We start from the raw sequence: 13812 nt of genomic DNA, 5'->3' as shown, positions 1-13812 counted from the left end.
TGTCACTTACTCCCAATTTCTTCACCGGCCAAAGGGATGAGGGTTCTGCTCTTTCTATTCCTTTAAGTTTTTGTAAAAATGAAATGAGAAGGATAAAAAGCTCTGAAAAACTAAAGAGCACAACCAATCTTCTTTTCATTTTAAAGACAAACAAAATGTGAAGTAGAACTCAAATGACCAAAAATCAAGCAAAACCTTTATTCAAAGAGTTTTCTCACCTCTTCTCCAAACTTAACTATTCAAAAACCACTATTACATTTTTAGAAGTACTACAGAAATGATCCTAAAAAAGTATCTATTCAGAGAGTTTCCATCCTCAAACTAAGTCAAAGCGCCCTTAAATGTTCTGACCCACCCCGCCCAAGAAGAAACATTGATGTGACCTAACACCAATACGGTTTGAAATACTTTCCAGCCCAGTGAGCTGCGCGATACCTTCAGAAATGGGATGACAAAAGGTCGCAGTGGGAAGTTAGTAGCTTCTTGCAGTTTGGAATGAAATTCTTCAATTGTCAAAGTAGAGTTCTGTGGGAGAAAATATGTAGTATAAATACATTTGTCTCTTGGTAAACAGTAAAAACACTGAAACTAATAAATTACTAATATTGTTACAACACAGTGTACTAACCAGCAGACACACACGCAGGAAGCCGTGCTTTCAACAGATGACCTACTGATCTTGTAAAAAAGATCGCATATTATACAATCATCACCCACCTCCAAAAATTGCCTCAGATAATGAAACCCATTAAATATGGTACTTTGAGAATAATGTGCAGGGACCTTAGCAGAGTTTAATTGCCGGAGAAGTCTCTGCCATTATAAAGAAACTTCTATGACCTTTATGGAAAACAAACATACTCTGATAGATTTAAAAGCAAAACCAATCACTTAAACGCCAAAGGCAAGTGTCCGAATCTCAGTTCATCCCACGTCATTGTCTGTGTTATTGCTGATAGGAGTATTCTTCTTCTGTCTTTCCATCTCACAGGCTTTGTCTACCAAAGCATCCTGGTTCAGGATGAGCAGCTAAGCTGGGCGGTGTACTGACTAAGAAAGCCCAAGAAAAAGTTGGCGAGTTCTCTGAGGCACTGAGTCTTACAGAGGGTGAAAACGTTCCCCAGTTATCAAAAATATTCCACTTATCCTACAGGCAACATGTACTGCTCAACCCAAATGAGACTGCACAAAATGACTTGAATTTACTCTTAACCTACCTCAGATAAGCCTCCCCAAATACTCAGGGCTTCTATCCTGCAGTGTGTCATATGTGTTGGAAAAAAAAGCATCTACTCAAAAGACAACCAACCTCCTGTAAAGGTGTTGGGTAAATTAACCATATTTTGGTTCATCTTCCTCAGTCTCTGGGCAGAATCACAGCTGTAAACTGTGTCTCAACTTCCTCAACACCTCAATTATCCTCAGACCTGGGGTACTGGTGACATAATTCCTTTAGGATATTGCTCCATCCACTTTTTTGAGCAGTTCCTTTTCTTTTTATGATAAAGTGTGGGGGCACCAAATTCTAAGTTTATACCTTTAAACTCAAAACATCTTCCCATGAAACTATGAACCAACACTAACCTCCTATCTGTAACAACACAGATCAGCAGTCGATTTTTTTTTTTTTTCATTTTGTCTCAATGGCTTGTTTTCTAAAGCTATGCTAGTTGTTTTATGCATTAAAACTGTTCCTACTAACAGTTTTTCTAACTCCATCTAAATGAGAGCATAATGTGATTCATTATGAATGACTGCCTGAGTTCAAATCACAGGCCTGTCACTACAGCTGGGTAGCCCTGTATATTTTACTTCTGTAAACCTCAGTTTCTCCACATGTAAAATGTGTATAAAATCACTACCCCAAGGGTAGTCCCAGGATTTAAATAAAATAGCATGCATAAAAGCCTGTAGTCAAATGCTCCAAAAAAGAAAAAAAAATCTGTTCTCTACTAAACAAAAACTGCTGGTTGCCAAAAAGGAAGAGGGTGGGGGAAATGGGCAAACTGGGTGAAGAGGGGGGTGGGAGATACAGGTTTCCAGTTATGGAATGAAGAAGTCACAGGAATAAAAGGCATAGCACAGGGAATATAGTTAGTAATATTGTAATAGTGTTAGATGGTGGTAGATGGTCGCTATACTTGGGGTGAGCAGAGCATAACGTATAGAGAAGCTGAATCACTATGTTGTACACCTGAAACCAATGTAATATTGTGTTGACTATATTCAAATAACAAAATTTAAAAAAATCCATTCTCTATTCATTCACTCATTTGACAAATTTTCACTGCCTCCCTATTACATGCAAAGCACTATTAACTAATGTCTTCCCCTAACTTATCTTTCTAAGATTTTTAGAGAAATACGTATCTTAAAAAAAAGTATTGCACTCAAAAGTATGCCATTTTTAATATGTGGGAAATCGACTTAAAATTACCAAATTTTTCTGTAACTGAAGTTATGGAAACCACTGTTAGAGACCATATCAAATTTAAAAAGCAGTTTTAAAAAAAAAAAACCCATTTTTTGTTACAAAGAACATATTCACCATTTATGTAACACAATCACTGCTTTGGACTTATTCCATGGCTCTTAGGTTTAATTTATTTGTGAGTTGCTAAGCATATTATGCAAAACTCAAGAATGAATAAAAAGGAAAAAATAAGTGATTGACAAAACTAACTGCAGTATGCAGACACAGTTCTGTGGCAATCATCCTTCCAGTCCTGGAGGAGAAAAAGGTGGACCTGGCAGAGTGTGGGAAATGCAGAAGTTTTTTGTTCTTAAGAGTGCAGAGTGGATATTGTGGACATTGATGTCCACAACAGCCAAACTATGGAAAGAGCCAAGATGTCCATCGACAGATGAATGGATAAAGAAGATGTGGTATATATATACAATGGAATATTATGCAGCCATCAAAAGGAATGAGATCTTGCCATTTGCAATGACGTGAATAGAACTGGAGGGTATTATGCTGAGCGAAATAAGTCAATCAGAGAAAGACAAATATCATATGATCTCACTAATATGAGGAATTCTTAATCTCAGGAAATAAACTGAGGGTTGCTGGAGTGGTGGGGGGTGGGAGGGATGGGGTGGCTGGGTGATAGACATTGGGGGGGTATGTGCTATGGTGAGCACTGTGAATTGTGTAAGACTGTTGAATCACAGACCTGTACCTCTGAAATAAATAATACATTATATGTTAAAAAAAAAAAAGAAGAAGAAGAAGATAGCAGGAAGGGAAGAATGAAGGGGGGGAACCGGAGGGGGAGACGAACCATGAGAGACTCTGGACTGTGAAAAACAAACTGAGGGCTCTAGAGGGGAGGGGGATGGGAGGATGGGTTAGCCTGGTGATGGGTATTAAAGAGGGCATGTACTGCATGGAGCACTGGGTGTTATACGCAAACAATGAATCATGGAACACTACATCAAAAACTAATGATGTAATGTATGGTGATTAACAACAGAATAAAAAAAAGAAAAAAGTGCAGAGTGGAGGGAGGTACGAGTTAAAAAAGTGAATTGCAAACTCTGTCAAATGTGAGTTATTGCGATTAGAAGTATGTCTACTGCACTAGACCCTCACTCAGGCTTTAATTCTGGGGCTTCTTCTGCAAAAAAAGGCAACTGGTATTATGGCTTTGCTCATGATATGGCCACATCATAAAAATGAATGATCTATTTCAAGAGAAAGCAAACTGGGCCCTGTCACCTGAATTTGAGTTCAGCCATGTGGGCTGAATATGTGACTCACAGCTTCTCTATGACTCAGGTTTGCTATGGGAAAATTGCCTTCCTAAATAAAAATCCTCTACTTAAATAGAAAATCACAGTATGTGTAAAAGTGATTTAGGATCCCCCAAAAATGATATATGTTCTAATTTCTAGTGTGATACCGTACAGAATATAGACTCATGTGCTAAAATCCACACTTTTCAAACTAATGTTTTAAGTAATTCTACCTATAACAAAGTATTTTTTTTTTTAAACAATTGGTTAGCAGGGGTTGGGGGAGGGGAAATTGGGGTGTTATTGTTGAATGGGTACACAGTTTGGGGTGATGAAAAAGTTCTGAAGACAGATGGTGGTGAGGGTTGCACAACAATGTGAAGGTACTTAATGCCCCTGAACCCTCCACTTAGAAATGGTTATAATGGTCAATTTTATGTTATGTATATTTTACCACAATAAAAGTTTTTAAAAAATGTTATTAGCCTCAAAAATGAAAACACATAGAAGAATGTATTCCTGGTTATAAATCCTTGTTCATTTCTAGACTGGTAATAAAAAATCTCTCAAAGCAACCACGTCAAAATGAGCACCCAATTAGATTAAGTGAATCATTAACATAACAAAAACACTGTCATTGTGGAAAGCCACTAGTCAGGCCAAGAGATTATACCTATGGAATTTTACACACACACACACACACACATTTATGGCTAAGAAAATAATAAATTTGTAGAACCCTATCTTTATTAGTCAAATAATAAAAGAAACCACGGGGGGGGGTCCATACATTATGCACATTTGAGAACCCTGTTACTTCAGAATTCTCAGATTTACATGCAATCTCCAGGTGTAGAATATATTAGAACAAAATAGCTGGGAGAACAGTCTCTATTTGGAATCTCCCACACACACTATCCCTTACCCCAGAAAATTGGGCTCATTTCCATTTGCTTACCACCAGTCCTAGTACGAGGGTGCGGACTCTTTCTCCTATCTCTGGAGAAATGTCATTGCCAAACTGCTGCAGGGTAGTAAGGAACCGTTTCAGCTTACTGAGCTGCCTGGCGCCACAGGCTGGGGGCAGCTGTTGATTAGCCAGAGAAGAAGAGGAAGAAGAGGAGGGCCCATTGCTAAAGCCATTGGGCGGCGAGGGGGCGCCATTCAAGGCTGTGGGTGAATGGCTCGTGCCATTAGTTACTGTCAAGAGCACAAAATCAGAAAGAAAAATAAATAAATAAATTTACAGGGAATATGCACAAAGAAATTATAACCAAGCTTCATTCCCTTTAAATCTGGTGGATTTTGTGATTTAACAACTGTTGGGGCTTTGTTCGGGTACTCTGTAACTAAATGGGTCTAACTCCTCACCATGCATGAGGGTATTCTACACGGAAGCTGGTAATAAATGGGAGTCGGCTGTAACACAGGGTCAGCCCTACCTCCATGTGCACATATGCCAACCACCTGAAATGCTTCAAACACAGAACAAACAGCGTTGGGATGTCAGCCTTTTGTCACAGGCTTACATCAATATAACGGGACCATTCCTTTCTAAACTGTTCCCCTAGAGAAAGCGTACATTTGGTGGAGACTAAATTTATCACTGAACATTTTTAATCATGTTTTGTACACACAACTGACAGCTGTGTTTATAGAAATAGGACTTTCAAGTTTTAACCTTATACCACCCAATTAGAAGGCTATTTTCTCCCCCTCGTATTTCTTAACCACTTCTTTAGGGAAAATGCAAATTTTATATAAGAAGCCAAATGGATATGGTATTATCAGAGAGTTATTTCAAGAAATCAAAAAGGGACATCTCATTCCAACTAATAGCATGGGTTGGTGGTAATTTGATAACCTCACTTCCAATAAAATTTATTTGAACATCAAGATAATTCCTAAGCACAAGACTAGAAAATTTGGCACATTTCTCACCGAAGAAAATGCTGATTTTATCATATTAAATCAACTTATTCGACAAACTCATCTTTATCAAACCCATCTTTTTAATATAGTTTTGACAGATTATCTCCAACGGTGGTCTGAAGATGTCTCGAGTCCTCTATTATTCTTAAAAGTTTCAAGATAATGAAATGGTCCCTTGTCCCCAATGAGCGCCAAAGCGTCATGGAATGATTGCTCACCAGGACCTCTCACGGGAGACACATGCCTGTCCCTGTGGCTTCGGGTAACAACAAACCAAATACAAGATGACAGGGTTACAAGTTGGCACTGCTGCAGCCTCCTGTCCCTTCCACGTTTGGGAAGGTCTTTTGAATGGCAGGGCAACGCTGCATCTACAGCCTGGGCTGTGTGTTTTGCCAATCCCTCCTAATCCCACGGATCTATCTGGTTTTGCCCGTTAGTTATTTTTCATTCATATAGGCTTCATGGCACGTGGTCTGTAAATAGTATTATCTGCAACCGATAGCATTTATTAGTTTCACAAATCCTTTAGGACAATTTTAACCAGGATTCTGAGAATGACTGGAGACAAAGCTATCCACTATCCACTATCCCTACTGGAATACACAGGACAGGAAGAGAAGTCGCTGTTCGGTCAGAATGTTCTGTCCTTTCCTGGGACGACACAGAAAGCAATACACACCACTGATTCAGAACACAGGGCCGGAGCTGAGCTGGAAGTGAGTAAAGGTTTAATAAAAGTCTGACGGGCTCAAGACAAGAAAGATGCTCCTTATTTCAGAAAGTTTTCTGTATGTGACTGTTGCCTAGACCAATACCCCTTCTAATTTAAGGATGCTAGATTTTAATATTATTTGTAAATAACAGAAGAAAGTGGTATTAGAAGAGCAGAAGCAACCTGGAAATAATTGTGGGATATTAACATGTTCCAAGTCAAAACGTACAAACTAAAATAAGGAGCGACACGTTAAGTCGAACTAAAAGTGACGGTGGTAACAAATGGAGTCCCAAACCAAACTAATGCACAGTATTCTTCACCGCGGAAACCAAAGCAGACTACAACTGTGAAACAAAAATGAAAAGGCAGGCAAATACTGGCGGTCATACAAACCATCCCGAAGATGCTATACATGTGTACAGGCGCAATACCTACTTCCTGGCCATTAAACCATTTGGTGGGGGCGGGGGGGGGAGGGGAGGGGGAGGGGTGCTTCACTTCTGTGTAACACATTGATGCTGGATCTTATTTTCCCTTAACTTTTATTTGCAGGAAAAAAAAATTTAGACTTCAAAATGGAAACAGGACATGCAGCAATGCCTACTCACGAGTCGTCGGTGTAAATGAACTGGTTCTCGGAGCTCCTTGAGTTGTGGGGGGAGGTGGCATGGTGGGAGGAGTCAGCCTAGACGGGGTCTTCACATCCACAGGTGAGTCTGGCATCGTGGAGTGCTTCTCAGTCCGATCTGGAGGACGCCACCAGGAACAGGTTATTCTACTCCTTAAGCACCTTCGTTGTTTTTTTGTTTTTTGGGTCTTTTTGGTTTTTTAAGTGGGGTTCATCTTTTTTTACAAGCAAGTGAACAGAAGAAATCTGACATCTCCTATCAATAAAGCAGGCTTATCTACTGAAGTTTAAATCAGGACTTTATCATCCAAACCCCACTTAAGAAGGTGGCACAGATGGCAGGACCTCATTTGTAACTGGGTTATTTTACATCCTATTGTTATTTCTGACTTGGGCAGATGCTACCTTGGTAGTGTTACATGCAACAGCACAACCTCACTGGAAGCTGAAGCCACATTAGCAAGAGCTAAAAAATAGATGGGCAAGTAGAATGGTAATAAACTCTTTAGCTCAGAAACGACACAAATTTGAAGCTCCGTTATGCAGGTGAGATACTCACAGGAGCCAGCATTTTGCAATGATTTTTTCGTTAACACCTGCCATTCCCTTTGCACGCTTAGTTTCTGGCCTATTAGATGAAGCGGGTTATGTTTCCCAGATACACCTCTCACTTCAACGTTGCTCTGCCCTGTCTGAAAAATCACCACTACATAAATGCTGTCTTTTACACAATGAAGGTAAACTAATTTACTCAGAATTTGTGAGTTTACAACCCACCGTTTTAAAAACATGAGACCAATACTTCAATTAATAATCTCATGCAGCGTAAAAATGGAAAAACCCCTGAATTGAGAACTAAAAAGAACTAAAGGCCCTCCTTATATTTTTTCATGAGTATGTGAGAGATACGGAGAAATTTCCTGATTACCCAATAATGAACACTTGAGCTTCAGGATTCTTTTCTACTAAGTATACTTTTCCTTTGAAATTTTGAGCTGTTTTTTTCTCAGTCAAATCTATTTACCAAAGCGACAAATCTCCAGTAAAAAAAAAAGTGGGTTTCGTTTGTTTCTTTAGATCCAATTTTCTACAAACACTGTGTGCGCGTGCGCGCACACACCCCCAAAATGTCTGAGACGCCTCTTACACTCTCAGGAGCAGTTATTTCCCACTTGGACTATCCGAAAAGTAACACAGACTACTGATCAAGAATGAGTCTTTTAAAACCTTATGATAGCCATAGGGAGAAATTCTCAAAAATTACTCAAAAGTCTATTTTTTAAAAATGAAAAACCAAATTACTACTACGGCAATTCCAAACCTAGCTCACACCTTGACTCAGAGCCGATTCATTAAGACTTGGGTAGCAACAGAACATAACATTTTAAAGGTGAAATAATGTTGATACCGTATTAGGGAAAATGTGATAAAAGAATGAAAATATAATCATCCTAAGAACAGCATTTTGATAACCTAGTAGCTGGGTCTCTAATTCTTAATCTCGACTGCTGGCTGAGTAACGACAACTGTCCCTTCAGTAAATACGTGTTCTAAGGGAAATGATGGTAAGAACACACCATGGAGAGCATTTCTACCTTTATCTTCCAGTTCAAAACTCATCTTCGTATTGCAATTCCCGAGCACTTAACACCCAGAATCAGATAAATCACTTATTCTAGAAGAATACAGAAGTTAGGCAGGTTTAAAACTGCTTCTTCAACAGTTAAAATCACTGCACAGTCTACTCACCTCAACCAACCTCAGCAACAAGGGAATAAATAAATAGCTTTCCGCTTATGTTGCAGCTGAGGGAAGAGGTACGGCAGCAAATACAAGTCTCCCTAAATAAAGGCAAATATTTCTGTCATGCCAAGGAAGGAGGGATCGGGGGAGGCTTGCCAGAGTCGGCTGGGAGATAACAGTGGGAACTGCTGGTCCATCTGGTTTTCATTCTGCTAACACTCACGCTGAACTGTGAGAGAAGGCAGTCCAGATACACAGATTCGAAGCACGTGGTTGCACAGACCAAGAAAGGAAGAGCAGGAGGGGGGAGGGGGAAGTGGGAAGAAGGAAAAAAAATAAATAAAAGCAATGGAAGGAAAAGAGAAGAGAGAAGAGACCGACACAGGGAGAAAAGAGCCTACTTGAAGAGAAAGTTACTCGGGATGGCTTCATCCACCCCAAAAAGGGGAGCCTTACTTAGTGGGCACAGCCCCTATCCCTTACTTACCTCGATGTACCTCCTGAGCAAAAACCTAAACTGGAAACCATATCTTAATCTCTGTGTTTCTTTACTCTGTTTGCGGACGCTAAGAAAAAAGGAAATGAACTATAAAATTGACAACAGGGTTTCCTCTTCAAACTTAAGATGATCTTAATAATAGTAACAACAACAACAACAAAAGGCAGATGAGTGATTTTTTTTTTTTTAAGATCCTTGAAATGACACTGATACTTTAAGAACAATAATCACTGAGCCAATAAATAGCAAAAACCACCACTGCTTCTAACAGGAAATATATACATTCTAACCAGAATATATGTATACGTGCATATATTTAGGATTTTGACTTTAGCCAGATTTCTGTGATGGTTAGCTTCACTCTGATCAAATGGAGTTCCAACCCAGAGGTCCTACAAACTTAGACAAAGTGGGACCATATGTAACTCATTCTGTGCTGTTCAGTGCAATCAATCCAGGATGGGGATCGATGGTGAAGTAACCAGCCAGGCCTAACTCATACACACATACACACAAACCCTCTGGAGTAGAGAGATTTAAGATAAATTCAGAAAATGTGTTTCAAGTATGCTGAGTTCTGTTGCATTTGTTTTAGATTACTAAAAAAAAAAAAATTTTGAAATATATATTCTTGAAACTTTTATAGCAAACAGCAAAAGAGCTATGATTCAACCACATAAGTATTTCACTCCACTTCAAATTAGAGGATACAGTAAAACCAATATTAACTTAGAATATTTCTTATGCAATTTTTTAAGTTTATGAAAATTATACTGTTCTTAGACATAATTTCTATTTTTAGTTGCTGCAGGGGAATGCTGACATTTATTGAAAGATTGACACAAAATGATAAAAAAGAAAAAAAAGAAAGAAAGAAAAACCATCTCTATCAGAGCGGGAAGGTAATGTATACTCAAAAGGATTGACTTTACTTCTACCTTAAGGATTCACACCACTTCTAAATAAAGATCTCCCCTATGTGGTAATATTTCAACTCACCTGGCAAATATCCAACACATATGTACCAAAGATGGCTGAAACATGGAAGAAAATGTGGCATATATAAATACATTACTGATACCATTTCAATATCCAATTCAGTGTCAAGGCCTTCTAGAAGTGGTATGTTTTCCATTTCCTTTTTTGTTTTTTTAAGTAAAAAGAAAAGGTATGGCATAATCTACCATAGCACTTATTTTACTTTTAGTTAGTTCAAACAGTTCCAGATGTGTTTTTAAGGTATGAAGACTAGGCATTCTATATTTTTCTTGTTTGCATCCTATTCTAGAGATGATTCAGGTAAATAGGAAGTCCAGGGTTGGTAGACAGAACATCTTTTTCTCTCCAAGTTCATCATGGCAATTATAATAGAAGAACTAGCTATGTCCAGGAGATGTTATGGATTGAGAAACCTCTTGGCGAATTAGCAGTTAGGGCAGAGTTAGTCTGATCCAAGTAAGCGCCAGCTATAGGAGTGAGATGTTCAATAAAGAGGAATAAGCCCAAGAGGAACTCAAGAACTACCACCGGAAAGGAGAAGGCAGTTAGGGAGGCACAAAACTGGGTACAGAATTTGATTTCCATGGAAAATATGGCAGGGCGCCTGGGTGGCTCAGTCGGTTAAGCGACTGCCTTCGGCTCAGGTCATGATCCCAGAGTCCTGGGATCGAGTCCCACATCGGGCTCCCTGCTCCGTGGGGAGCCTGCTTCTCCCTCTCCCACTCCCCCTGCTTGTGTTCCCTCTCTTGCTGTGTCTCTCTCTGTCAAATAAATAAATAAAATCTTTAAAAAAAAAAAAAAAAAAGAAAATACAGCAAATACAGGCCTGACAACAGAATCATTTAGTGGCTCCACCGTCTGGGTGTGAGACATTACAGGAGACAGTCTGCAGAGTGGCATGGTAGCCATTCAGCCTCCACAATGCTGCCATTCCACTTCCCTGCTGAGCACTTCCGGAATGTTCACTCCTGCTCAGAACCCCTGAATAGCACCTGAGACTAAAAGTCAAATGCTAACATTTTACACATGATGGAATGATACAATGGAAGACTATTTGGAATAACAGACGAATTTCCCAGTTAGGACAGACTTGGTTTCAAATGTAGACTCAACCTTAGCAGTGGGTCCTCAGGCAAGTAATCTTGAGCCCCAGTTCCTCCTAAGAAGAATAGGGATACAATCCCCTCTGCCTCATCAGGACCCTGACATAGTGCCTACTCATGTCAGGCACCAACATGTGTGATCTCCATTCTCTTCTTGTGCCTGCCTCTTTGTGATCCATTCATGGCTTTATTTCCAATGTCCTTCCCCCATGTCTATGCTCTATCTGTACAGGGCACCTTGGCACTCCCTGCCTTTTCTGCCTCTCTTTTTGTTTCCTTCATCTAGAAGGATCTGCCCCATCTACACCATTCTTCGCTGCCCATTACAGATCTTCTCATAGCTCTTCCCAGGTGCTTGCCACATCATGCTTGCTGGGCCTTTCTTTTAGCATTTACCACAGCCTATGTGGATGATAGTTGTGTGTCTATGTGTATGTGCATGTTATATACCCAATCACCCCAACCAGGGAAAACTACTTGATGGCATTTTTTAAAATGTTTCATTTAAAAGATAAACACACAACCATCAACAGCATATAAATATATAAATAGAAAATGGAATGCAGGTAACATGGGAAGATGCTGGGGACCTGAAATGTAGTTCAACTCTGCGATCAGCTTACGTGGTTTCAGGCAAGTGTAAGAATAATCTGTTACCTCACACCTTATCACAAGTGTTTGATGATGACTTTTTTTTTTCCTGAAACACAAATATGATCTTAACTATTCCATGATTTAAAACCTTTCGGAATGAGTGTCCCGTTGTCCAAAGAATACTCTTTAGCTTAGCTTATGTCACAGATACTGCTGAGTTCCTACTGAACAGCCCTTCTCCCTTTCTTTCCTGCTGGGAAGTCCTGATTTTGCTCAGGTTGTCACGTTCCCCTTTATCAGCAACAGGTTTCAGAGGTAAGGGCTGTGCTCCTATTCTGGACAAAGGGTCATGAAGGGAGGTCTATGGAAGAAGTTTTAGGAAAGACTTCCTCACTATCTAATCAGAGACCCAAGGAAGAAACAGACCCTCTCCTTCTGACAGGCACTGTTATATCTGTGATTCCTTCACTTCACTTCTTTGGAGTCTACTTTTCGTACCCATAAAGTTAAGCATCTTAAGATTATATGACCTCGGGGATCTTTTGCAAACTCTAATATTCTCTGCTTTCTTTCTGCAGATACGGCTTATGTTCATTTCAAACACAAAGACGACTACTCAGAGAACTTAAATCTGACAATAAAGGGACCACACAATTATTTTGAAATTGGTGATTATAACCAGACTTCCTCTGTTCACATAAATATCTATGTCCACAAGAATGTGTCTGCATAGAAATCTTTACCCATAAACATGACAATTAACATCTACCTCTTGTTTTCAAACTCATTTTCAGTACTCATTACTAAATCTCCACCAATGATTTGGTTATAAAATAACCCTATCAGTGTCCACTTGTCTCTGTTTGGTTACCATCAAAACACTCACTTTCATAGCCAAGGTTAAGAGTACTCTACATTCACTTTGCTCCCTCCTCATTTCCCATTCCTCTTTCGCAAACTTCCAGTGGACACCTACAAGACTGTCTGCCTAGAAAATTTCCCTCCTCATACTGGGACCTGCCATTCCCACTAATCTCATAACATCATGGGAGTCACCATGTTCTTTCATGACCTTGTACCAAGATACCAGCAGCTGGCTCAGGCACAGCACTCATCCAAGAGGGGCAATGTCAGTCATTCTCCAACATTTCTGCCTACAGATTTGAAGGAAGAAAAACAATCCCACTCCAGAGGTAGAAAACTGCACTCTCTACTGCCCTCCATGTCTAGAAAGCAGGTTTTTCATGAAAAAGAAGGCAACTAACAGGCAGAAAGAAATGATGAGAAATGGCAAGAGATTATCCTAATAATGCTAAGTAAAATTCGTCATTCTCCTAGATCCTCGGGGCTAGTTGCATCTCTAAAATTCCTACAATGTGCTCTTCCAAAGCGTCTACAGATTCTAGTCCATCAATTCCTCCTTTACCTAAAACCTAGTTTGAGTTACTTTTCATGTGAAACCAAAGAATTCAGACTAAAATAATACTGGAATGTAACATCAAGGTTACATTGATGTAACCTAACTCCCACCGAAACTCTTTAATTATCTCTTCATTATTAATCCAACAAACACTGGGTACTTTACCTGGCATCTCTGTAGCATCTGACGCTGTTTCCCACTTCCTTCCTTTTGAAATACCGTTGTCCCCAGGATTCCACAATTCCAACACTCTCATTTTTCTTGGGCCTTCCCGGCTGCTCCTTCTCAGTCTCTTTTATGGCTCACCTTTCTCCACCTCTGTGACAACCATTGGTATCTCCCCCAGTGTTCCTTCATAGTTCCTCTTCAAATTTTTACTCTATACCTTTTCCTTGGTGACTTCATTTGTGTGGTGATGGTCACCCCATGGCCCTTGTG

At 39.6% G+C, this 13812-nt stretch overlaps 1 protein-coding gene across 1 annotated transcript in view; it reads right to left on the bottom strand.

Annotated features, from left to right (window-relative positions):
- The window catches only part of RUNX1T1 (RUNX1 partner transcriptional co-repressor 1), a 132011-nt gene that overhangs the window by 51788 nt on the left and 66411 nt on the right, over positions 1 to 13812 (bottom strand). The window contains 3 exon segments of the mRNA XM_036081518.2: positions 436 to 525; positions 4697 to 4938; positions 6997 to 7134. Coding sequence (XP_035937411.1) covers positions 436 to 525; positions 4697 to 4938; positions 6997 to 7134 — 470 coding nt within the window.

This window comes from Halichoerus grypus, chromosome 5 (assembly GCF_964656455.1).
Source record: "Halichoerus grypus chromosome 5, mHalGry1.hap1.1, whole genome shotgun sequence".
Taxonomy (NCBI): domain Eukaryota; kingdom Metazoa; phylum Chordata; class Mammalia; order Carnivora; family Phocidae; genus Halichoerus; species Halichoerus grypus.
Note: the sequence above shows the minus strand (reverse complement) of the source record. Positions and strands in the feature narration are given on the sequence as shown.